Below are 27,782 nucleotides of genomic sequence, written 5' to 3'. Positions count from 1 at the left end.
TCTTAAAGCCCAAAAGTGTAAATAATATAATTTATTTAATCTATTCTCCTTTGGTTTTTAAGTGGATAATAGCACTGAGTTACAAATATTTTACAAAACTCAAAGTTTTTCAATTGTCCAAAATAATCCATATCTTTATTTTAAAAAATAATTTCCCCTCCTCCTTGGAACTCGGAAAAGAAAACATAACACAAAAGTTTTAAAAGTTATTTCGGCATTATTAGTATTTCTAAATGTATGTATTAAACATTGGACTTTCATATACACAGAGTTGTATAATTTGATGAAAAGTTAAGATTGATACTTAGCAGTAGATTAATTAATTTGAAATGCAACAATGCTTGCAACATTAAAATTTTATTTTTCATTTAGAGTAACTTTGATTGAACATGCATAAAAGCCTAAGTGTAGGGAAAACATTTAAAATAGACTACGTAGCTCACACAGATTTGAAATGGAAAGAGCTCCACTTTTGAACTCCAGACAATATTTTCCATGCATTTCATTCAGAACCTTTCAATGTTTGCATAACACTGGTTAATTCACTGGCTAGCAAAAGAGCATGGCATTGCCCAGAACAGGTGCAGTAGTAAATACTCAGTGACTTGGATGGCATTATACACATTCTCTTATTATTCTGACTGGAGGCTCTATGCCCACTTCATAGCATTCCAGCAAAAGCAGATGTAAATCAGGCAGCAAGTTTGTCACATTCCACTCGGCTGCTGCAAGCTAGGCTGGAAGGGACTGCTATAATGAACTTGTCTTCCAGAACTTCTGTTTATATAGCCTACATCACCATCTCTGGCAAAGGAGGAAAACACCAAGAAAGGACAATGTTTTCCTCAGTATTCATTTAGCAATTGCCAGTCGCTCTTCCCCAAAGCCCAAAGCATATTGATATTGGCACAAAAGGTTCATCTGTCTCTCTTAACGACCCAGCTCTCTAGCCCGCCTGCACTGGCTATTCCAGCCTGCTTGCCACTTCAGTGCCTACTGGCATACAGACTCAGGGAAACACCCAGTAATTTCATTCTGATATAAAACATGTAACTAAAGAAATCTCCACAGAACAGTAAAAATCAAGTGCTTTTATAGACATAAATATATAGATACGTATGTGTCTATACACACGCATGCACACACTTATATATGCACATACGTGTGTGTGTCTATATTTTAAGGCGGGGTGCAGGAGAGAAGTTCTGAGAAAAGTATGAAAGGAAGGATAAAGATACTAGATGCTCCAAGACTCCAAAATGTCCTGTACACAGTAATTTTGGACTAACCTTTGATTTTTATAGGAAGGTTGGGAACACTTCCCAGGCCTCCACAGTCTACCTGATACTCTTCCTCCACTACTTCCAATCCAAACACAACACAAGTAATGCCATGAACACTCCAGGTGCCAGGTCTTAAGGACATAAACAAAAGAAAAGTCCCAAGCGGGACTCAGGCAGCCACCAACCACCTCTGCTATAGTTTTTAAGTAACAGCACACTGAGGATTAAATCTGTGACCTTAATTTAGAAATTTTTCCTTTTTGTAAATCCATGAAATAGTTTTAAATTCTTTCTTGGTAAGTACTAATAAAGTCTTACTATTTATTTTCATCCATGCCTTGAATTTCTAATCCATTTCTGAAATAACAGATACAGAAAAAGGAATGAAAAGGAGAGTTGTAATCAATGACCCCCCTCAAAAAAATCTTAACTTAAAAAAAAAAAGTTTTTCTAAACTTTCTGAAAAGCAATCCATTTATGAGCTAAGAACTTCAGATCTGAAAATGAGGTTCCAAATTCACTGGCTCCCCTTACTAGCTGTGTGGCCTTGGGAAAGTAACTTTACATCTGCAAACCTCACTTCTCTCATCTGTAGAATGGGTTAAGAACAATATTTACTATATAGAGCTCCTGAGTTTATTAAATTAGGTAAATATCTCTGCATAGTACCTGGCACATGGTAAGCATTTGGGAAAACTATGTACAGAGATGTTAGAACAGATAGACATAGACAAGTATTTAAAAAAAATCAAAGGCCAACTATATGCTCAGTCTTATGTAATCATCTATTTGGGTACTTTATATGAGTATCTGAATAGAATTTGCTTACCAGAATTGAAGATGAATGTTTTAAAAGGTGTTATCTGTTTGTTATACTAATAAATGAGAAAATACAAGAGAACGGGTCCAACTTACCATCTTTTCCTTGGTATTTGTTTTCGTCTGTTCTGACTGATTGTGATTCTGCACCATCTGGAGGCTAAAGATAGAACATGGGCCATTTAGTCATCTCCACCTCACAACCAGAGAAACGGTACTGTGAAATAACTCTATTACTAACCTTCAGAGTACAAGAAATGCACTCAGAATTATATCAATCACAGAAAAAAAGGACTACAGGTATAATCAACAAGCAATCATCCAATAAACATGTGATCACCCACAACTTGTAAGACACACTACTAAGCCCTGTGGGGAATAAGGGCAACATCAAGAGTGTCCCTGCCATCAAGAATGCCGCTATAAATTGAAGGGAAAAGAAAATATATCAAAAAGTTAACAATTTCCATTAACAGATGAGTAGATAAACAAAATGTGAGCCACCCACACAATGAAATATTATTCTGCAATAAAAGGAAACAAAGTACAGGTACATGCTACAACATGGATGAACCTTGAAAACATTACACTAAGTGAAAGGAATCAGTCACAAGGACCACATGTTGTGTGATTTCATTTCTACGAAATCTTCCGAATAGGAAAGTCATAGAGACAGAAAGTAAATTAGTGGTTGCCTACTGGGTAAGGAGAGGAATATGAGGAATGACTGCTAACGGGTATGGGTTTCCTTTTGGAGATGATGAAAAGGTGCTAAAATGGATGGTGAGGATGGTTGTGAATCTGTGACTACACAAAAAACCTCTGGATTGTAAACTTTAAGTGGGCGACTTGGTGAATTCTCTCTCAATAACGCTGTTATAAAATAAAATTATAAGTTGACATGTAGGTATAATAAAATAGAATTCTTCATATTTTTTTAAAAAGCTAGTAATAAATGTGAGATCAACTAAAACTAAATTACCAAGCAGGTAATAAGAGCTTAGATATTCAAAGGAACTCCATTTTCGAGGGGTTGGGGAAGTGACACCTGAAGAATGCAGCCCTCCAAGGGTTTACGGACACAGGAAAACATGGCTGGTTCCTCTCACCAGTAAGTGTGTCCAGGCTGTACTTCCTCCTTTCCAAGTAAGGCTTCAGGAGGAATTCAGGAATCAGGAAGGGGAGTCTAGGTCAATCATACACAGAGGTCTGTTTGAATGAACTGTCTTTAAAATACTCATTCCATTGGATTTTCCTCTCTATACAAAAAAAGATAGCCTTTGTAGTCCCCTCCCCACATACTTCAACTCAGGTGTTAGCAGAGGAGAACTCCCCTCTCCACCTGCAGTCCAAGAAGAGTCTAGAAAAGCACCGGGGCAGGTACGCAGAGGTGCTCTACTTAGAGGCTAGAGGTACCCAGGTCAGTGTAGAGCGACTACCAATCACAGAAGTGGTACAAGAGTCGTGGCACTACTTCAGTCCCCCTCAGGCAGGGCAATACCATCCTCCTCCCTCCGCCCACGAGCCTGCAGAAGGCCAGCACTCCACGGCACAGGGCACACAGTGAGTAATTCTAATCTTACATAGGAACACGTATTTTGGAGCATGTGGTTGGAATTGTTTTCCTAAGCAATTGAAGATAACAGTGCAGATGGTATTCATTTCTGTATTATATTTCCCAGTGTCAGCAAGGGCTTCATGAGGAAGCATTTGAAACGGAAGAGCTGAATATGGACAGTCATCTCTCAGTATCTGTGAGAGACTGGTTCCAGGACACCCCCCACCCCTGCCCTTGCAGATCAACATTGGAGGATGCTCAAGTCCCTTATAAAAAATGGCATAGTATCGTCGGCCCTCCGTATCCACAGGTGCAGAACCCAGGGATATGGAGGGCCCACTGTACTTATTTGAGAATAGAAGAACTGCAAGTAAAGATAGCTGGCCCATGTCCGCTTGAGGGATGGGGGACATATTTCTAATGGGTGGCAGTGTTTCGATTCAAGGCATAAAGTGTAAGCAAGTTAACATTATTTTAATTTACTTGTGCTATTTCTCTCTTATTGACTCCATCAGATGATACAACTCACCAGTTACCTTGAACTCAAACCATGTGGTTTAGACATTACCAAGAATTTGCTGGAAAATGTTGCTTGAAGCATTGAGTAGCAACATCCTCTTAGAGACTGGCAGGAATCCCACAGTATATGGTTTGCTTAGGCTCAGCTCTCTGCGCCCCCCCCCCCTTTTGTTTCCTCTTAACTCCCTCAGGGAGAGCTCTTTAATTGGGAAGGAAATGTCATAATACTATATTTCCTTACTATTCATTTTTCTACAGCTAGAAACCAAGTCCAGTCCTTCAACCCCAGTGGATGTCCCAAATAACGACTGGGTGGTATGCAAGCACGTAACTGCCTCACAGCAGCCAGAGACCTACCTAGAGCAATCCAGTCACCCCAAAACTCCTATAAAATGGACTGGATTTGATCTACAATTGACCATGTGAATAGAGCAGGAACCTGCAGCTATAAAGGATTTCTTGGAAGAATGAAATGTCTACAAAAAGCAAAAAACCTCTATATGACAGAAAGATACCTTAAATATAAGTCCATTTAGTCCCTCATCCTTTAAAGATTTTTGTTACCCTTTATTTACAGTGTAAATACATCTCATGTATTTACTGAGACTAATATCAGAATCATATATGTAAAGCCAAACGCAGCAGGATGCACAGTGGTTAGAAGCACTTATTTAGAGTCTGACAAATCTGGGTTTACTTCTACAGGACCACTGAGCAAGTGACTTAAAGTCTACGAGCCTGTAGAACGGAAATGATGATACCTCACTCACAGGACAGCTCTAAGGATGAAATGGGATATCGTATGGAAAGTAGTCGGCACAGTGGGTGTTCAGTAGTGGCAGCAGCAAATATAACTGCTATTATTATCACTGCAATCATCGTTCAACATCCATTCTGTTTGTTCTCACTCCAATCATCCAACTGGGTCTTCTAGACCAGAGCTATTCCAACTTCATCAGAGAACAGTCCAGAGTATAGATCAACTTTGACCCTAAGAACATCATTAAGTTCAGCTGACCTTTTTTTCCTCTTTGTAGCAAGACTTTCTTGTTGAAGGAGCAGATGATATTAATTTATATTTTGTGCAAGCTCTTGAGGTCCTCCTGGGCAAGCCACTAGCAGCCTACCAACTGGCTGTACTGAGCCGCACTGTTCTACGCCATACAGATCTCCTACTTGTACCATGCCTCCCCTGACAGCCATCAGCCCCAGAGTCTCTACCAGACTCCAACAGCTTCCACTAATAAATTCATCATCTTAGCAAATATCTACTCAAATCTTCTATGTGCTAGGCACCGTGCTAGGTGCTAGATGCAAAGGGGAAGTTATTTCCTGTTCAGGGTTCCTGTTTTATAATTCAGCTACAACTAGCTCCTTCACATTCCACTTCCATTCATCCCCACATGAGTCTAGAAAAAGAGCAAATTTTCCTAAAAGAGTTAACATAGAAGGAAGAATCCTCTACCTCTGACTTTTCTGTAAGTAACAATTAGCAGTCACATTGTCTAGGAGGTTGGGGTCATTCCTAAAGCTCCAAGGACACCTAACACAGGGACTGTCACAGAGAAATGTAACTTGTTTCATTTTCTGTCCCATCATTATAACTTCTAGAAAGACAAGGGTCAAGTCCCTCTTGATCATGGAGAGCACGGAGCTTTAGCGCCTTGCATATACATGCCCATTAAGTTTTTAATGATCTGAATTAAACTGGATGGGTTCAATTGATTCTAAGCAATTATTCCTTCCCTTTATCAAAAAAGAAAACCTACCTCCCTTTCTTTTGACCCTCTCTGTTGAGCAAATATGTCTCTGACGTCAGGAACCTGGTACTGTTTGTTTTTTTTCCTCAAGGTCTGGGAGACAGTCTCTACTCGTTTCTGAACAGCTGCCGCCTGCGTCCGGGTCAGTGTTGATAAAAACACCATGCTTTCTTGGTTATCTCCAGCAGCCTCTCCAAAGAGATTGGACAAACCGGCCTCCTTAAGCCACTCTTCTTCCAGTTCTCCCTCTAAGACAATAGAGAAGAATGGTATTTAAATCACAAAATATGAGAACGTTTACATTTTTTTAAGCTGTTTAAAAACCCTTACTGAAACTCTTATATCACAACCAAACCGCAGTGCTAAGAATCATCATCTGAAACTTGGACAACTGCCATAAACTCCAGGCATAAAGATATCAAATTTTAGATCCATTTCATATACACTCAATTAAAAGTTTTAAATGACTTCACATGTGATTAACCTCTGTAACTTCCCTGCAGATTAACCAGGGGAAGATAATACTGTTCCCTTTCCAGAGATGAGCAAGCCATGAAAAGATAACTTACTTCCATCAAGTTACAGAAGGAAGTTGATGCTGGGGATGGCCATTAAAGCCCTGTTTCTTGGCTTAAATTCAGCACTACCCGAGTCCAACCCTAACTGATGGAAAGGCTTGTTTTCTCTGCTCTCTGTAGCTGACAGGGAGTGTGGCAAAGAAGTAAAGAGCATCTGGACATCAGGAACTAATCAATTTCAAATTAATTTTTTTAACCCCCCAGGTCAGCCCATCAAAGTCATGTTTTTTACAAATTTTTTTTTAAGCACACTATTTTCAGCAAAAAGACCAAAATAGCTTATTATAGGAAACCAATTAAACAACTGAATCCATTCAAAACACTGAAAGGAAGTAAACAGTAAAGCAAATGTTGTATACGAGCTATTGACGATTCGGGTCTTCCCTGGCAGTCCAGTGGTTAAGACTCTGTGCTCCCACTGCAGGGGCACGGGTTCGATCCCTGATCAGGGAACTAAGATCCCATATGCCAGGCGGCGCGGCCAAGAAAAAAAGGAAAATCTGTCGATGATTAACAGAAAAACTGAATGATAACTAGAATAGATTCACTCCAAGCTCCATGTTTATAGAGGAAATTGAAAGATCAAGGACTTGAGACACAAAAGACCTGTGTCCTTACCCCATTTCTGCACCTTGATGGCCATGTCACTTTGGCCGGGTCACTTAGCCTCAAGCTGACTCTGTTTTCTCATCTGTAAACTAAACCACAGCTGCCCTGGGTGCCTCATAACCACATGTGAGAATGTCACGTGGGAAGAACTTTGCAGAGCTCTATTATAGTCCATATCACATGATGGAGCCCTGACTGGTGTGCCCATCTATCCCTCTCTACTATCTAAACTCCATGAGGGCAGAAATAAAGTATTAATAACCTCGGCTTCAAGAAACATAAGGCAGTGCCAGGCATTCTGCATGCCAGACAACAAAAACTGTTTACTGACATAAAAAGTCAGCCGTGATTATTAATGCTGTTAAGGTAGAACTCGGTATACGTGTATCAAACCAAATGGCCAGAAAAAAGCTGATATTGCCATGATAAGGGAAGTAAACAAGATTACAGTATAGAGTCACTTGTTCCATTAAAAAGTAGAGGTAAGGGCTTCCCTGGTGGCGCGGTGGTTGGGAGTCCGCCTGCCGATGCAGGGGACAAGGGTTCGTGCCCCGGTCCGGGAGGATCCCACATGCCGCGGAGCGGCTGGGCCCGTGAGCCATGGCCGCCGAGGCTGCGCATCCGGAGCCTGTGCTCCGCAACGGGAGAGGCCACAACACTGAGAGGCCCGTGTACCACAAAAAAAAAAAAAAAAAAAAAAGTAGAGGTAAAATTCAAACAATTTAAAGTCAAAAAGAAGGCATGGGTGTATAGAAACAGTCCCAATTCTTCTTGAAAATCACAACACTGTATGAATCCATTTTAGTCTTGGAGAATTATGAAACAGCTAAGGACACATGGCTATGTAACAGGCTCGAGTGCTGCTTTCTGCAGAATGTTTTCTCCTTACTCAGCAGGCCACTGGTATGCTGCTGCCATCTTGAAACACTGAGACAGAAGGGTTGGGAGACACTATTACCACAAAAAGCTCAACTGGATTGGTAAAGTGAGAAAGAATGAGAGTAAAATGAAAGAGAACCCAAATAAAAGAATGAGTTGGTTATAATTTTCTTTTACAAATCAGTGTTAAATTAAGGAAAATCTCTAACTTTTCTTTTTCAAGTATTATCGGTTGCTTTTTTTCAACAAATGGTATAGCAAAGGAGAAAAGCCTATTTATGTATTGATAGATTTCAGTATTAAACAACTTGATGCTAAGTCATTTAGCATTATTAAGAAGTCTTCTGTTGAGAGCCTCCCTGGTGGCGTAGTGGTTAAGAATCTGCCTGCCAATGCAGGGGACCGGGGTTCGAGCCCTGGTCTGGGAAGATCCCACATGCCGCGGAGTAACAAAGACCGTGCGCCACAACTACTGAGCCTGCGCTCTAGAGCCCGCGAGCCACAACTACTGAAGCCCGCGCACCTAGAGCCCGTGCTCCGCAACAAGAGAAGCCACCGCAGTGAGAAGCCCATGCACCGCAACGAAGAATATTCCCCACTCCTGCAACCAGAGAAAGCCCGCACACAGCAACAAAGACCCAACACAGTCAAAAATAAATAAATTGATATATATAAGAAAAAGAAGTCTTCTGTTGAAAAACAGGTCACTACAAGCAGTGGGTCCCAAGGTACTAACTGTGGCTCTTACTTTCTTGGCATTTGTATCAATTTATACACCAAAGACTGACTTACAAACTTATAGGTGGCACAAGGCATAGAAAGAATGCTAATATAATAGATGCCAGAGTTGGGCATCAGAAACCTAGTGTCTAATTTAATAGATTAGCAAAAAAAAAAAAAAAAACCATGAAATTTAAGGGGAAAAAAAAGTGAAGTTTTACATGCTTCTTCCAGAATATCAAATACAGTAGTGGAGACTGTGGGAAATGCAGCTAGAAAGAGACTTGAGTGAAATTATGAACCAAATACAAGAAGTAAACGTGGAGGCTAAGAATGCTAATACCATCTTCCACTGTACAAATCTGTACCCTGAGCTTAGCTGGCTAAACTGTGGCACTGCTGCCAATCTGGAGGATGATACTTTGAAAGATAAGATGACCAGTACTGGGACAGGTCTGCAAATCACCAACAAGGATGGATTTATGTGAATCTTTCCTTCTAGAAAAAGTTGCTTGGCTAGTAACAAGACAACTATCCTCAACCATTTGAAAGGCTATCATGCAAAAAATAAAACAGACTTGTTCTGATCTTCCAGAAGGCAGATCTACAATAAGTGAGTAAAAGGTAGTGTAGAGCAGATTGTAAATCAATAAAATAAAGAACACCGAAACAGCTCAAGCTGACGGAAAAGCAGCATCTATACTCATATCATCAGCATCTATACTCACTAGAGGCCAAATGGCCATGTGGCTAGGATATCAAAGAAGGAATTTAAATAAAGCTTAGATGATTTCAAAATTCTAGTCTTAACTCTAAGAGTCTATGATACAGCAAGCTTAGCCAACAAGATTCTAGCCACATCCAAAACTAAGCGCATTTACTTATGCCGCTTATATTTGTCAGCTGCATCTATAAATCTGCCACAATTAAGTCATTTTCAAGTTGAAAGGCAGCTACCATTTATCTTTTTCTGGTTTTCCTAGCTTTAATATTTTTTTTCCTCCTCTTCCTTTCCATGTATTCATTTCCCATCTATACATATTAAAAAAGAGAGAGAGAAAAAAAGAAAAAAAGAGAAAAAAGTTTTGTTAATTTCATTATTACCATCAGGCTCTTTGACAACCACCACCTCTTGATCTTCTTGTCTGTTCTCGCTGGATTTCTTGATATTTTCTAGTTCGGTCCAATAATCTTCCATAGATAGTTCATCCAAAGAATCCTGGGAACTTGATCGATCAAATGGAGGTCTTTCTATAACTTTGGTGATTTCCTGGTTCATGGTATACTGGCCATATCTGCGACTATAAATTCAAAAGAAAACACGGTTCATCTTAGTACATGAGGAAGTAGTACAATTTCTAAACTATCACAGTACTGAGCTGGAGAATTTGGAAACTCAAGTTCTCCTAAACAAAACCAAAGAAATGTGTATTTTGAAACTGTTTATCTTGAGAGGCTACTGATTATAATACGCTTGTAGAGTGAACAGTTTTATCCTCTATGGAAAAGCATGGCAAAGAACAAACAGCAATGGGATAAATATTCTTCCATTTCCATTTCACTTAAATTATTTTAAGGCTTCTTTAAACCTGAAAATTTGTTCTTAGAAAGCAACAGGTTAAATCTTGATTAGAGGTTAATTAAATTGGGATTGAATTTTACACAGTATTTCATATTTATCATTGATACCTAAAAATCAAACTCAATCACCCCTTACATAGCAAATATCCACAATCAATGAATGAGGCACCATTTGAATTTTCATTTTGTTTTTTGGAACCAAAACATCAATAGAAGGATGGTATATTAAGTTTGCTGTTACACTCTATTTTAGAAAGCAACTTTTAATATTTACACTTATAAATGTACCCATTACTTACATATATTTGAAAACATGGTAAAAAATGTATTTATTGGCAATTCTGAATAAGTAGTTAGGAATTACCTTGTAAACATTTGGTTAAATATAATCTATGAAGAAAAGGATAAGTGAATAAATTTTTTAATGACTTCAACTGTATTTTTTTTCTTTGTAAGTCATATCCTACCACTACTAACATTGAATTAAAGTGCCTAATAATAAAAAAAACCCATATAGAATAGAAATATTAAATTGCTTCATTATTGTTTATATTGAGATAGAGAGGGAAAAGCCTTATTACTTGAAGAAGGAAATTTTTCAGCTATGGTTTTTCCCCTTTATATTCAATAATTTTTCAGAAATACAATTTGAGTGGAGACAATAACTGGTGAATGAGTGTTTTGTTACTCTAATATCAAATTGCTTTTTTATCTCCCAAGAAGACATTAGGAAGTAATACTCTGCTAGACTGGTTTTACTTACTGCACATAGAGAAAATAAAAAGAAATGCAACAAAACAAAATTCTTTAATAGTGTGTGAACATTTTCACATTTAAACTGGCCTTTCCCGTAGTTATTTAAAATAGTAGGATTTAATACAGCATAAGGAAGAAGGTCACTAGACTCTGGTCGAATCTACCCAGCAGTTTAATTCCAACTGACTTAGTAAAAGTCAAAGAACTTAATTACCTATTGCTGCAAATAAATGCAATATAACTGACTACTTAACTGTAATGTGCTAATCGGCCAGTTTTATCCCTTTAAAGATGGCTCTCTCTGCCTTGATTACATACTTTATTAATGCTGGTGGCATGAATGATGGAACAATCCCTATAATCTCACCCCAGCAGCAATCCTGGCCTGGTGATGGGTGGGCGTTAGAATGAGGGCCAACAGCAGGAAGTCTAGACATGTTTGTGTGAACCTCTTTCCTCTAGCCTCCATTGTCCATTGTTTGCCGCCCCCCATCCCTTAATTCAAAGGACACTTCCTCCCTCCCTGCCCCAACTCCTGTTTACATCCTTGTATCCCACCCTGTGGCCATGATACCACCCGGTGTTCTCAGTTTAGGGTTTACACTCCTGATTCTTAAGTTACAGTGTGAACGAGAAAGCTCTCTTTTCTCTTAAAAATGAAAAGTAAATTATATTTTTCATTTCTGTGATCACCAGCTCAACTGATCTCTGGTTCATATTCCTTAATCCTGCTTTATCAGGATAGCTAAAGCTAATTTACAGTGTTTGCCGGATTCATTTTTGGTTTATTTCATGTCAAATATATAGACGCCCTTCCTTGCTGTTGTTTTACCTCTCATTATAATGTAAGATTGTCTACTTTATTGCTATTTTCAACAACCCTTAGCCCCACGGGAGATCATGATGAGAACTGTGGAATGTGTGAAGTATAATGACTAATGCCAAATAATTTGGTTTATCTGCTCACGGGAAAGTGGTGCTGTTGAACGAAAAGTACATTAAGCCTTTCACTCCTGAAGGAATGTGTTTATTCTGGCAAGAATTTTCCAGTAAATTTCCATTAAGATAAGAGCATGTGCAGAAAGATGCAAGGGCACTGAGCAACAGCGTTGTTATGTAAATATACCTTCTATAGCAAGCCCTGCTTTCAAAACACGCATAAAGCGAAAATCTAATCGCTTAGTGCTGATGAATCAACTCAATATTTTGACTTTAATAAGATTCAAAAGCTGAACAGGTTTGTTGTAACAACCTGAAGACACTGAGTCATGAAAAGGAGGATTTTTTTTTTCTTTTTTTGGATCACTGGCAAATGTTGCAAGAAAACAATTTTTTTAAATATTAGGGGATGGAGTGTAGGTAGGAGGCAACCGTCCAGTGACAGTCCCCTCCTTAGTCAGCTGCCGAATAGTTTATATTTTCTCTAAAAATGTGACTGAACATTCCTTATTCACAGTTTACATCAATAAACATGTCATGACACTGCTTTTCTTCTTAGAATAGTCTCACTTTTGTACTCCAGACAGGCCACGGCTAAAAGTCTGGCCCTTCCTAAAACTGTCCTGGTAAGAGGCCAGTTAACTAGTTTCCTCTCTTCTGTTTTTAGGAGTATTGTTTTACGACACCATGTTCATTCTGCAAATTGGGCTCAAAAACATAAAAGCAACATCTGCTAGACATAATGAAGTATGCAGCAGAAATATTCTGTATTTCTGATCTGAGCAACACATGGTGCTCAAATCAGAGAAACACACGCTTTGCCCCACAGGCAACTACTAATTACCTCCGCCTGACTTACCAGCAAATGATGGTTCTCTGTTCGCTTTTCCTCACTCCCCATCCAGAATCCCATGTGCTAAACATCCATGACCACTCTTCCAAAACTCCCCCATTTCTCACCTTTTACAACTATAACTACAGAACTAGACACTGTCCTCTAAGAGAAGATGCTTCCTAGTCCACTGTACAAGTCTTGCTCTAATACATCACAGTATTATCACTCGGGCTTTTTTCCCATGGGCACTATAGCATCACCAGCAAATACTCAACTTTAAAATCTCCCCATGGGCCTTCATGGTGTGTTATCTTGCTGACATGTCCTCGTGCTGTGTTGATAAAAACTGGAGTTTTGTTTCCTTATATTTTCCCCAGGTATATTTTACCCTATTTTTCTGTAATATTTTTTCCACCTGGCCAGTGAATTTCAAATGTACTGATATCATCAGGGTGTTAGTGATACCTGTTATTTTTTTTTTGTCGTAGAGGATCTTAAAGTGATCTGACACAAGCTGTCCTCCACAAGGAGTTAAGAGTTTGCCATGCACCATGCTGTGATCCACTAGAAGAAAATCTCTTGATTCGTCCTAGCACCAATGCAGTCAGTGAAACAACAGGAAAACATATAGGACTAGAATTCATAAGTACCAAATGGTTCCAGCTCAACTTTTTTTTCATGATCCTTGGAAAATCACTTCTCTGATTCTAACATTTTCCTATCTATAAAATGGAAAGAATGCCAACAGCCTTCACTGCTTTGTCTGTTGTGAGTTATCAAATAAGAATTCCTATTAAAGTGTCTCAGAGGTAACCAAGAAGAAGGCACTCAAGTTAGCATCATTGCTAACATTTGTGTAACTGCTAACTACAGATAACTGCCACTCCCATAGTTTAATAAGGTCACCTTTGCCCTCTTCTAAGGTTCAGAGAAATTACTTATCCTCTAGGGACAGTCATTCTTAAACCTTTGGTCTCAGACCTCCTTTACACACTTAAAAATTTTCAAGGGCTTGCTTCCAGAGTGTTTTTGAGATAGATATATCCACTGATATGGACACTATTAGATATTAAAACCAAAAAAAATGTAAACACTAATTAATTTAAGAATAAGAAGAATAAATATCGTAAATAACATTTGGGGCAAGGGGGAAGCCCTATGTTTTCCAAACCAAGACAAAAAAATAGTGAGATAAGTAGCACTGTTTTACATTTTTGAAACTGTCTTTAATGTCTGGCTTAATAGAAAACATCTGGATTCTCACATCTGCCTCTGCATTTACTCTTCTGAGATATTGTAAGTCATGTAGTTTCTGGGAAACTCTACTGTATTCTCAGGAGAGAATGAGAATGAAAAAGGCCAGTAACATCTCGGTGTCATTATGAAAATAGTTCTGATCTCCCAGACCCCTGAAAGGGTCTCAAGAGCCTCAGGTGTTCCACGACCACACTTTGAAAACACTGCTCCAGGATTTCTCAAAACCACCAAATGGATCTGAAAAAGCACTTTTCAATTCTGTGGGCAACACTCCAGAAAGCCTTACTGAAAGAAACAGACATGCTTTCCTAATGACCTTTGACCTACTTCTTTGTTTATTTTAGTTTAGTTTTACAGCCTTTCATCAAGACTGGGACTTATTCCAATGATATATCCATATTTAATTCATACTACAATGACAAAGAATAAAAGCATTATTTAAAAACCCCTACCTTGCCAATGTCTTCCATCATTTGCTTTTTTTTTAATATAAATTTATTTATTTTATTTATTTATTTTTGGCTGTGTTGGGTCTTCGTTGCTGCGTGCGGGCTTTCCCTAGTTGCGGCGAGCAGGGCCTACTCTTCCTTGCAGTGCGTGGGCTTCCCACTGCAGTGGCTTCTCTTGTTGCAGAGCACGGGCTCTAGGTGCCCAGGCTTCAGTAGTTGTGGCATGTGGGCTCAATAGTTGTGGCGCACGGGTTTAGTTGCTCTGCAGCATGTGGGATCTTCCCAGACCAGGGCTCGAACCTGTGTCTCCTGCGTTGGCAGGCAGATTCTTAAGCACTGCACCACCAGGGAAGTCCCCCATCATTTGCTTTCATCCGCCATGTACAATGGGCAGAAATCCTCTCTAAGCTTCCCCTTTTGCCCGGTGTATTTGAAAATATGTATTTTCTTTAATGCTCCTTTGTCATCGATCTGTACCTCTTCCTACAATTATCTCAAGGCATTCAGTTGGAACTAGGACATTTCTTTGAACTCATATTTAACAATCTGATCCAATCTCTACTTTTTGTACCCTGCCCCATCAAGAATCATATTGCTACACTTATATTCAGTCTGTCTCCTGGTCCTGCTCCTTCCAGGGCATTTCTGTGGCCCCAAGTCTGCTTTCGTGAAGCCCTTTGATGCTAGGACTTGGTTTTGTTTATTTGTTTTCTTTTTTTACAAGATCCTTACACGTACACTCTCATGCTCCTTATTCTACTTTTACTTCCAACACGGGAAAAGAAGTGACTGGGTTGAGAGATGTAAGAGAATAAGGTTATTTTTGTTTTGTTTTTTTGTTCTGTTTTTAATGTGCCAAAAAAAAAGTTCTTATTGAGATCATTACTTATCAAACCATAATGACCAAGTATATTTTAGATAAAGCCATATTTATTGAAGTGTAAATTTTAGAATGGTATTAGACCTTAGAGATTTAAACCTATCCCATCATTTTCTAGATGAGGTAATGAGGCGCCAGGGTAAGTCTTCTTCAAAATCTCAGCAAAGTGATGGTTGAACCAAAATTAGTGTCCTCATTTCTTTTTCGGTCTATTATACCAAATAGACTAGAAAGGGCAGAATTTACTTTTTTCACATCTGATGCTCCAGTCTTTGTGAGTTTATATCGCACACAGCAAAACCAAGAGTGATCTTGTTCACACAGTCTATAATTAACATTTTAAAATGACCACTACACTTATCTAGAGAAAAATACATTTAACAGTCAAATCATACCTCTTTAAAATGCATGAGAATTCTTTTCCAACGCATTTTATAAAGAGTGGTTTGTGCCACGCTGGGGCACAACTTCAAATATACCCATTTTTTAAAAAGCTTTGTTTTGAAGATGTTTAAAATTTTTTAAATGTTTTAAAAATTCACTCTGTCTCTCCAGCTACATTATCTCTAGGCTGGGGGTAAAAAAAGTGTTTCTGATGTGTAGATCTTTCTCTTTTGTCAGTGATATTAAAGAAGTAATCACTGCCATCGTGAGATGGTGAAGCTATTAATACTCGTAATGGCCTGTCCATAAGCCTACACTGAATTTGAATGACTATGAAGAGCTGCAGCCTATGAATGACCCAAGTCATTTTTCCCTGGGAAGTGAATGCCTACTATTGTTTAGCTGAAAGCAGTAATTATTAGAAGTGGCTCTGACACCAGAAAGAAAGAACACTGACAGTGCCTTAAGGCAGTAAGAAGTTGATTGGAAAGCAATCCCACACTCTCCCCACTCCCAGGCAGCCTCCGGAGCCCAGGGAAAGGATTCCTCACATCTTCGACCTGACCCAATTGCTATTGTTTTTAAAATATATTAGTTAGTTTTCACATTTCAAGTAAACTTACTTTTACCCTTTGCATATTTTACCCCTTTCATGTGGGGGAAGGATAAAACTTACCCATTATTTCTTTCAGCTTTCTTTTTCTTTAAAAATAAATGTCACTTAACATACGTCTAGCACATTGCTGTAGTCTTCACAGAGCGTCCGCCCAATTTTGACACACAGCAAAACAATGAGCAAATGAACTGATGATGCTCTATTTACTTAACTTTGCCTAAGTAAAGCTGAGAAGAGAAGCCCATTAGTGACGCTGCTGAGAGAGAGCTATGAACACTTGGCTTTCTCACTTTTACAGAAAACTATGGTAGAACCAATTCATATGTGAACATCACTAAAAGAATAGGGGAGGGAACACTCTTGCACTGTTGGTGGGAATGTAAATTGATACAGCCACTATGGAGAACAGCATGGAGGTTCCTTAAAAAACTACAAATAGACTACCATATGACCCAGGAATCCCACTACTGGGCATATACCCTGAGAAAACCATAATTCAAAAAGAGCCATGTACCAAAATGTTCACTGCAGCTCTATTTACAATAGCCAGGACATGGAAGCAACCTAAGTATCCATCAACAGATGAATGGATTAAGAAGATGTGGCACATATATACAATGGAATATTACTCAGCCATAAAAAGAAACGAAATTGAGTTATTTGTAGTGAGGTGGATGGACCTAGAGTCTGTCATACAGAGTGAAGTCAGAAAGAGAAAAACAAATACCGTATGCTAACACATATATATGGAATTTAAGAAAAAAAAAATGTCATGAAGAGCCTAGGGGTAAGACAGGAATAAAGACACAGACCTACTAGAGAATGGACTTGAGGATATAGGTAGGGGGAAGGGTAAGCTGTGACAAAGCGAGAGAGAGGCATGGACATATATACACTACCAAACGTAAGGTAGATAGCTAGCGGGAAGCAGCCGCATAGCACAGGGAGATCAGCTAGGTGGTTTGTGACCACCTAGAGGGGTGGGATAGGGAGGGTGGGAGGGAGGGAGACGCAAGAGGGAAGCGATATGGGAACATATGTATACGTATAACTGACTCACTTTGTTATAAAGCAGGAACTAACACACCATTGTAAAGCAATTATACTCCAATAAAGATGTTAAAAAAAAAAAGAATAGGGGTATAGGCAGCAGCGACTACCACCAAGTCTAGTAGAAAGAAAGGAGAAAAGGCACAAGACAGAAGGGCATGTGGGAGAGTCATGAGGCAGCCCAAGCAAATTGGAAAAACTCCCTTCCCTTTTAAGTATAGACGTAGGGTATGTAAAGGGGAAGTTATGGGCTAACACCGGCCACCAGACATCGGTCTTTCTTATTTTCGAGCTTTGGTTCTGGGTAGAAGTGAGATCCTCTTTGTTTTGAGCTCCCCCAATCTCTCTCAGGAGGCAGTTTTTCCTCCTCCATTGGCATCAAGACTCAACAACAAGTAGCCAAATGGTAGCCAGGGATCTGAACGTCTAAGTCATTTTCCAAGACGAGGGTAAAGAGATCAGCAGTGGGACTTGACATGAAATATCAAGACCTTGGAAGACTGGTTCAAAGCATATCGAACTGAGTTTGCATATGCACTCCACTCAATTCTCCATCGCCAGGACTTGTATCTACCTGACACTTGGATGTACCTGACACAGCTCTTCTCCAGAACTCTCTCCTTTCCTTGTTCTGGTTAGTTTCAAGCCATCTGGAGATTCAACACCAGCAGCCACTTCGCATTCGGAGCATAGGCTCTCCAGCTGGATCTGTTTTCCAGCTGTCATTACTCAATTTCATATCTTGGTGTCTTTCTCCATGGGGGTTGGAATAAAGACAGACATATCCACGCTCCTTCAGTCTCCCCACAATCCTGACCACATCCTGTACTGTGATACTCATGCTTGTATCTCTACCGCTCCACTGTATGTTCCTTGCTGCAAGGATCTGCAGAGTTTTTTGCTTGTTTGTTTGGGGGGTTTTGTTTGTTTTTTCATCTGGGTATCCCTGGGTTTAGCCATCCATTTGCCATAGCAGATGCTTGGGAACTGTTCAATTATTAATTACTGATTTATGGCTGCTTCTGAAACAACAACATCCTTTTAATTTCTAAGGTGTTTCTCATTTAATTGCACAAAACTACAAAGGAATGAAACAAGGACATGAAAAGTAGACAGTAAAGAAATCAGTCATCAGGAAACCCTAAAAGGTAATTAATAGGTAATTGTTCTATGCCTCTGTAACTCTTGGGTGTTTAATTTGAAAGCAGCCTTCCTTATGAGGGAATAAAAACATAACAAAAGAAAGGGCCAATTTCATATCATACTGTACCTAATATTAAGTCACAAACAAGCGCTGGCATACATTTTGTTAAGCCCACCACATTCCCTGGTTTCATCCTGTCAACTTAATCTCTAAAATAAATTTTAAAATATTTGTTGAATGCCTGGTGTATGTTGGGCACCTTATCAGAGATGTCTGTTCAACCAACCTACTCAAGCCTTTATCTTGAAATAGATTATAAATGACACTGAAACTAGGCATGCGTGGAATTTTCCAGTGCCTCACTGAACCAGCGGCCCAGACAACTCTCCAGCATGGGCTCTGGGTCATGACCTATGCTTTAGCGTTGTCTCAAGCCCTGCTGTGGTTCACCATTCCTTCCCCAGAAAGAATTTCCTTTCCTCTCTGTCACTACCCACTCACCTCCAGCTCACCCTCCACCCAAACAACCATTTGCATAGATTCAGCTCAACAATTTGAGGTTACCTCCACAGCCCATCCTGCGATCCCTCCTTCTGCCCGTGACTGTTTGTCACAGTCCTCCTGGATTTGTCTGCAGCTCACTCACTGGTCCAAAATTGAGGCTGTTCTTTCCCGAGATGGAGTCTAGCTTTCTCACCACAATCGTCTAATGCCTGGTTCTTGTTTCACAACAGTCATGAGGCTTCAAAGGTAGCTATCAGCACCCCAAATTGTCATCAACCTTTTATCCTTTTTTTCTTTTTTTTTGCTTTTGACAAATCAAATTTTTGTCTTTTTGGTTTCAGGGCTGTGCTTTTTTCTTTCTGAGGAATCCATCGAGTTCTCAACACATTTTCAGAGGTGAAATGAAGAAAGGGATTCACTAATGAAGACCAAAAGTCTTCCCCATCTTCTCTAATATGCTTGAACTCGTCATTCACAAAGTCCCCATCATGCCTTCTATTAGCTTAGAATCTCAGCATTACAGTTCACCAATATGCCTTAAAAATACATTAATACAAATAGATAAATTTTCATCAATGTGCAACTCGCTCACATACAAGACATAACAATATACTTCAGGATCTGGGATCCAGGATAGATGTTTAACTGTTGGCCAGGAATCTCATTCTGGGCGCTGACTAACTAAATATTGACAAATTACAGTTTTCTGATATCCCCCTCCAATTCATAAAGTAGGTTGCTATTGATTCATAATACCTACCACCATATAGGTACTAACAAAATATATGTCAATAAAACACAAAACTATGAACATTAATATTTTTTAAATTTAATATTGGAATAGTGTTGAATAAAATATTGGTTTTACTTATTTCTATGGGCCAACCTCTTGCCCTTCTGTAAGACTTTATATACATAGTAACATCGATTTTCCTATGCCAATAAAAACGTGGACACAAGGCAAAGTTGGATTTAAAAAAAAAACCTTTTGATAATAACTGAAGCTAAATGCATGGGCATATACTTTGGAAAAGATGTGAGCATTATTATTAAACTCTTTTTGGTTCTTTGTGATTATTTGTTACAATAAGGTAGAGAAATCATCTATCTCAGTGGGGCTACAGGGGCATGAAACCAAGCTTCCACCAGACAGCATAAGGAACGCTATGGACAAACACTGGAAAAAAATGTTAAAAGTGAAAGGATGTCTGTGTTTATGTTACACAATGAAAAGGGAGAGGATACACACTTCTACATCATTTCAAAGTAATGCTGGTGAGTAGTAATAGCAGAACAATTTAAAACAGCAGCAACAGTGTGGCAAATACCTGGGTAGGAGAAAAGAAAGCTGCTTCACTTAGGCTGCAAAGTGTAATTTTATGGATAGCTCCAAGTGACCTTCAAAGGCTATAATGCTCCACCGATAAGTACTGAAGGCCAGGAAGTATTTTTATAAGCCAGGTCCTAAAAGTCAGCTCTACTGAGGGGGGGGGGGGGGTGAAGAAATAATTTCCGGCTTTTCAAATAATTTAGCCAAGCTTAGAAACAATCCATCTGTAACATTTTCCACTAAATGTCTTCAGGAGTCAGTTACAAAGTAGACGATGTGAATATTACAGGATAAATTTTCCTTTGTAAATGAGATTACCTGAGACCTCTTTTTTCTTAGTATGCTTTAGAATCTGAGCTGACCCAACACAAGTCAGATATGAACGTAAGTAGCCTAAAAGAGACATGAAATATAAAATAAAACATGGGAAACTAAAGGCAATTTCCAATGGTAAAGTACTGCCTGGGGGTGGGGGCTTTAACCTTAACTTTTGAAGGAAAAACAAAACTAAACAAAAATCCCACGAAAACGAGTGTTTTCACTCAAAGCCACCAAGCTCTGTTTGGAGGACAGGAACAGTTCTCAGAGGGCAGAGAGACCTAAGGTGACCATGAGGGATGGGCAAGGGCTTTATGGGAAGGAATTATGAGAACATACAGGCAATGAGGGGAGGAAATGCAGAAGGGAAAGAAAACATATTAATAAGAAAACATAACTAATGCTATTCCTTAGCATTACCACATCATCTGGCATAGTTACGGGCACACTGAGCTCTGGTAAATGCCACCCACAGGACATCAAATTCTGGGAGGATTAAATCCTCCAAACTGGAAGTTTCTGAACCTGTCCCAGTTGAATTCCTATCTTGGTCCTCTTAGGAAGCTCCTCCGTCTCCAGCTTATCACCGAGCTTATGCTAGCCTACTACTGACCTGTTACTTACATGGGGCAGCAATATGAGCACTTAGCCAAAAGCAATATGGCATCCCGTTCCAAAATGCCATTCCATGTGGGAATTTGAAACAAGCTAAGAAGTCCACAAGAAGCCAGTGTCCCTGAGAGTTCCCTCCCTAGCCACGACCCAAGCTGTTGGCTCTCTATAAAAAGCTGACGCTAAATCAAGGTCCAGCTCAAGGACGTCCACCTCCAGTTTTCCACTGCCACCCCTCTTGCTCTCTACTGCTATCCCCACTGCTCTACATGGTTCTCCTTTCTGCCCAGTCCCAGCAAAGAAACAATCCAGACAGAGTGATATCTAATTCTTTCCCAAAGGTCACCTGCTGAGTTGCCTTCCTGACTCCCACATTCTGAACTGGCCAAGGCTCCCAGGAACTCACATCCCAGCCAAGTGTGTTACCCATGCCCTTCCTTGCCAAGAAAGAAGAGGTGGAAGAAAGAGTTGTTGTCTCAGGAAGCTAACACTGCAGAAGAGATTAGCCATTGGGCCACTGACTAGAGAACAGAGCCTCTTGAGACCAGAACAGAATGAGTAAGTACTACAAGGAGGAGATGAAAGGACTAAGAGGATGTAGTGCCCCTAAGGCAGAAGGTGGTAGTTGTGCAGGGCACCAAGGGCATGGTAGCCAGGCAGGATGATGGGATCAAAGATGAACTTCCTTTATTTGCTATACAGCAGAAACTAACACAACATTGTAAAGCAATTATACTCCAATAAAGATGTTTTCTAAAAATAAAATAATAAAAATTTTTTTTTTTAAAAAGATGAACTTCCTTTACTATCTTGTCAGGGTAAGCTGTCGGAAAGACCTAGGTTGTCAGATACTCCACAGTAAAGATCCAAGACTTAGAACTTTTTCTTGCTCTTTGTTTTTCTTTTTCAACTCAGGTGTTTGAGGGCCAACTCTTAAGGGTTCCCACCTCATAAAGGACTTTAGTTTTGCTGAAGCTGGTTCTATAAAGTAAAATATGCAGCTTTTATTAGAAATATTGTGAAACTCTAAGCATATACCAACCAATCTAATACAGGAATATAAATTTCTTAATCCAATAGCTTTGTGAACAGAAAGTTTCACTGAACATCAATGCCTACATTTAATCCTCAGTCTTCATTATGATATGGGGCAGAATTTCCTACTTAAATTTTATTTTTTAAAAAATCATTGCGGTTATAGTTTAATAATGAAATTAACCTACATAATGAAGTATATTTTCCATTTCAAGTTTTTTTTTCCACTGGAAAAAACAGTGGAATTGGGATGAAGTCAACACTTCAGTGTTTTGGTGGAATGATGCCACAGAGCTTAGGTTCTTGCTTGATAATAATAAACAGATAACCAAGTTGTGATTCATACATTCATTCAACAAACACTGGCTCCTCATTCATTGCAAGGTACTATACATGTTGGTATCCAAAGCAGCACAGGGCCTCAACTCTGATCCCTGAGAGTTTACATGGTATGAGAAGAGATAAAACACGTAGGAAAACAACAAGCTAGGGCAGCACGGGCTCCATGCAAATGACTGGTGCAGACAGCAGGTGCTGTAGTGCTCACTCCAGTTAGACACAGGCAGACACAGTTGCCAGAAAGTGTACAAAATGTTTGTAACACAGTAAGAGGAGGTAAGAAGGGAGACTCCAGGCTCTTGCTATACCTCATTCTAATTTTATAAAGCTCTCCCCAGAGCCAGCAATGTCTTCCTGTTATTTGATTCAACTTTACTTCCCTCTAATTTAAGCCCATTTCCTCTGAGCAAAGAAGGAATTAACCAGTGTCCTCTTTATATTAACCCCTTTGCTGGGAATAGTTTTAAGTCGGTCCTTTACCATATCTTGAATTGGCCAATGAATAACATTCATTTACTTTTTCCTCCTGTATTTTAAAAAGCAGTGTCTTAGAAATATACTCTATAGTACACATTCTTAATGGCATCTGAATCATAATACAGGTAACTGTGTATCACCTTTGTTCTGAAATTTTCCCTTTGGGCTTTTTCCAATTGGTTCTTGCTCTGCAAGTGAAACCTCCAAGGGGAAGGTGATTTTAGAAGCAAGTGCCTGTTTGGGCTGCGGTGGGTGGCCCTTGGCACAGATACCAAAGTTAGAAACCTAATCATAAATGTTTCTTCTTCCTCACTGAGGACTTAAACACTGTTGCTTTACATGTGAATTGCTTCCCATGGATGCTTCTGCTTTCTTTTTTAAAAAGCCTTTGCTAATGATCTGCATTAATATTATGCTAATAAAAGTAAGGGGATGCTAACTAATTCAGTCTCTTCAGTAGTGACTAAAGATCAGAAAAAGAGAGGTAATTTGCATATTTTCATGAACAGAGTGAACTGGTATTTAAATACTCGCCACCATTTCTGAAGAAAAATAATAATACATGTTGGGCCAGCCTGGGCAGAAGTAATTCCTCCAGTGGAAGCATCTCGAACCCAAGTATTTCAAGAGACGTTTGGCTTCTAAGCGTGAATCTCAGATGACAAGGATGAGCATTCAAACACAGGGCAACCTTCTGCATCATAAATACATTTCAGTTCCTCTCTGCAGAAGGAATCCACTTACTGTTGAAGCCCATTCACTTCCACTTCTGAGTGCTTAGTCCTCAAAAAGCTTCCAAGTGTTGTGGGAACAATGATTAAAAGAGGATCTTTCCATCTGTGCTGCATTAGGCTGCAAGACAGTCCCTCCTGCAGAAACAGCTTTTGCATAATTCATTGCGCCATTTTAAACGCTAATCAGTGAATTGCAAGAAGCTATGGAATGCGTACAGAGGGAAGAGAGACTGACATTTACCGGCTACCTCCTAAGTGGTCACCTAATCCTCACTTTGGGCTACCGCTCCATGAAATCATGGTATATATGCCCTCACTTTATCTCCAACAGGTTCCTACCCTCCACCACAGGTGCTATCATCACTGTTTGGCCATACTAATGTCCCAGGAATGAGTATTTCTTAGGCTATTATCGCAGGGTAGCATAGAAAAGAAGATTCTACTGGAAGACGGAAGAAGTTGGCCTATCTCCAGCCCTACTGTTCACTGTGTAAGCATCACATAAAATTCACCCTATAACAAGAAGAAGAATACCTCAAGTCTCTTCCAATTCTAAAAATTACATAATTTTAATCTATTCATCTGTTCACACTGATTTTTCATGTATAATGTCTTAATTTAGCCAGCCGCTTTGCCTTGGAGTTGCCTTTTGTTTGTTTGTTTGTTTTTGGCCACACCTTGCGGGATCTCGGTTTGCTGACCAGGGATTGAACCCGAGTGAAAGTGCCAAACCCTAACCATTGGACCACCAGGGAACTCCCAGAGGTGCATTTTTTTTAAAGAAAGAGAAACTAAGGTGATGGAAAGGGCCTGTCTGGACTCCCCACTTGCCCCTCCCCTCAACCTTAGACACTTTGATAAATACGTTATTTGGAGATCCACTTAAGAATGTACTGCAAGAGGATTCTATGGCTACAGAAAATTAGAAAAACAAGTGCTTTAGGCATCTCAAAAAAAGACTTTTATGGAATCCTTAAGCTTTAAACACTGAAAAATTAATTAAGCAGGAGGTTTTTATGATGGTAAGGGATGTGATTTTGAACCAGCAGAAGTACTGAGAAACTATGCAGGCAGTAGGGTTAAAGACGTGGATTACAAATTTTATAATAAACTTTCTCATTTTCCATTTCTTATTACTCCATAGGTCATGGTAAATAAATAAACATTCTGAGTTTTTATTGATTTGTGACATTAACATAGGTGAGATATGGTAAAGTTCCTGAGGTTTAGTTTAGTAGCTCAGTAAGAATCAAAAGACACTACAACTTGGAAAACTGAACTCAGTGGTAGTAGTTTCATAAAAATGATTTTATTTTTAAATCAGTAACTCATAATTGAAAACTTAACCACAAATATTAAATACTTGACAGAATGTTAAAAAGCACAATTGATAGGGAAGGTGGGAGGGAGACGCAAGAGGGAGGAGATATGGGGATATATGTATAGCTGATTCACTTTGTTATAAAGCAGAAACTAACACACCATTGTAAAGCAATTATACTCCAATAAAGATGTTTAAAAAAAATAAAAAGCACAATCGGGGGGAGGGGGTGGCAGGAAACCTTCCTGAGTTGTTTTGAATGTGACAATAGATCGTTATTTTACAACAGTGCTATCTAATTGAAATAAAAGGCAAGCCACAGTGGTAATTTAAATTTTTCTAGTGGCCACATTAAAAAAGAGGCAGGTAAAAATAATTTTAATGGTATACTTTATTTAACCCAATATACCCAAAATATTATCATTGCAACACGTAATCACCATAAAAACTGTTAATGAGGGCTTCCCTGGTGGCGCAGTGGTTGAGAGTCCGCCTGCCGATGCAGGGGACACGGATTCATGCCCTGGTCTGGGAAGATCCCACATGCTGCGGAGCGGCTGGGCCCATGAGCCATGGCTGCTGAGCCTGCGCGTCCGGAGCCTGTGCTCTGCAACGGAAGAGGCCACAGCAGTAAGAGGCCCGCGTACCGCAAAAAAAAAAACCGTTAAAGAGATCTTTTGCTTTCTTTTCATTCTAAGTCTTCAAAATCCTGTAACTTATGCCTGTATCACAGCTCAGTTTGGACCAACCACGTTTCAAGTGCTCAGTCGCCACAGATGGCTGGTGGCTACTGTACTGACAGCGCAGCTACAGAAGAATGAGGCAGCAGGCAGGTTCTCCTCAAAGAGCCCAATATGTATGAGTGATGTAATTCCCTCCTACTTCCAACATGCAAAATTTCATGTCTGTCTACAGGATATTTGCTTTTTCAGTGACTCAGCAAACATTTAGGGAAAACCTATTTTATTCCACACTATGCTAAACTATGGAATGTAGATGTATTTCAGACAAGATAGGCCTAGGACTTAGTAGGCAACGAAGACCTGTGCAATGAACTCCAAAACAATATTGCAAGTGGTAACTGCTATGGAAGCAGAGATTAGAAAAGTCACAAGCTCTAAGGAGGAGACGTGGTCAAGACTTCATAGAAGAGTGGTAAGAGCTGGGGCTTGAAGGCTGAGCAGGATTCTGCTAGGTAGAACGTGATGAGAAAGGCATTCAAGGCAGTGGCAACCATATGAGCAAAGATACACAGTGAGCCTGGGGAACTGTGAGTGGATTGATATAGACGGATTATACTGACTTCCAGGGAACTGCAACCAGCTGGGGGCGGGGGAGATGGTGTTAGGCATTGCAGGGAGCCAAACTGTGCTGGACCTTGCCTGTCATATTGAAACACTTGGAATGCGACAGGGGAAGGTTTCTAAACAAGCAAATGTCACTCCAAATTAGTGTTTAAGAAACATACTTTTAAGAAGAATAAATAGTAAGACAGCCTGGAGCTGTGATGCTCTGGAGTGAGGGGATTCCAGAGAGATGATAAGAATCTGAATCCAGAGGGCACTGACAGAAACAGAAGTGAAAGGACAAATTTAAGAAGCTTTTCTCCAGTAGACTCAAATGACCTTGGTGACCAGTCAGATAAAGAGGATGGAGGACACAGAAGAAACCAAGATGATTCCACAGTTTGTTCTTGGATGGATACATGACAATCATTAACTGAGAGAGGGAATATAGAACACAGAGCAGGTTGGACAGAGAATGTGATGAGTTCAGTTTGGACCTGCTAAATTTGAAATATGTTAGAGACCCTTGGGTGACACTGTATACCTAGAGCTCACACCCACCTTATACAAGATTCATCTGTCTTTACCTCTGTGCCTTAATTAATGACCCTCTGGGTATAAAGTGTGTTCCTGGGACTAGCAGCAGTGGCATCAAGCTTGTGGGAAAGGCAGAATCTCAGACCCTATCCCAGGCCTGCTGAATCCCAATGCGCGTTTTACCAAGATTCCCAGGTGACCCTTTTGCACATTCAAATTAGAAAAGAACTGCTGAAAGTATTTGAAAATCTAGATTAGTAGCTCATGAAAGAGGTACTGACTGAAGGCAGGATAATTTTAGAAGTCATCAGCATAGAGATGAGAGTTAAAGACTATGAGAGCTTACTCTCAGAAAACAAAGAACTTTAGACAGGATATCTTGCTAAGTACATTAAATAAAAACTGAACCTTCAAGAAGAAGAGGAAGAAGAGAAAAAGGAAACAAAACCTTTAAAAACAACGAAAGATCCACAATGGTGAATCCACAGTAAAGCTACAAAGAACTTCTATTTATGATTCAGATAAATTCGCACTGACGTGCCTTAATATTCAGGGATGCTGAAAAACAAATTTGACGTGAGTGGAAGCAGAATTCACTGGAAACTTCGGGGCCACTGCTTGCTGGGGCAGAGGTAACCAGAACCTGGGACAGAAGCAGTCTGGATTCTAGGCT

At 39.6% G+C, this 27,782-nt stretch overlaps 1 protein-coding gene across 3 annotated transcripts in view; it reads right to left on the bottom strand.

Moving 5' to 3' along the window:
- ARHGAP18 (Rho GTPase activating protein 18) overlaps positions 1–27,782 on the bottom strand; it is a 131,013-nt gene that overhangs the window by 48,672 nt on the left and 54,559 nt on the right. For all 3 annotated transcript variants that reach the window (XM_060167927.1, XM_060167928.1, XM_060167929.1), the window contains exons 2-4: positions 9,830–10,026; positions 5,949–6,187; positions 2,199–2,262 (exon numbers count right to left, since the gene is read on the bottom strand). In XM_060167927.1, coding sequence (XP_060023910.1) covers positions 2,199–2,262; positions 5,949–6,187; positions 9,830–10,026 — 500 coding nt within the window. The remainder of the gene's footprint in view (positions 1–2,198; positions 2,263–5,948; positions 6,188–9,829; positions 10,027–27,782) is intronic.

This window comes from Lagenorhynchus albirostris, chromosome 12 (assembly GCF_949774975.1).
Source record: "Lagenorhynchus albirostris chromosome 12, mLagAlb1.1, whole genome shotgun sequence".
NCBI classification, from domain to species: Eukaryota; Metazoa; Chordata; class Mammalia; order Artiodactyla; family Delphinidae; genus Lagenorhynchus; species Lagenorhynchus albirostris.
Note: the sequence above shows the minus strand (reverse complement) of the source record. Positions and strands in the feature narration are given on the sequence as shown.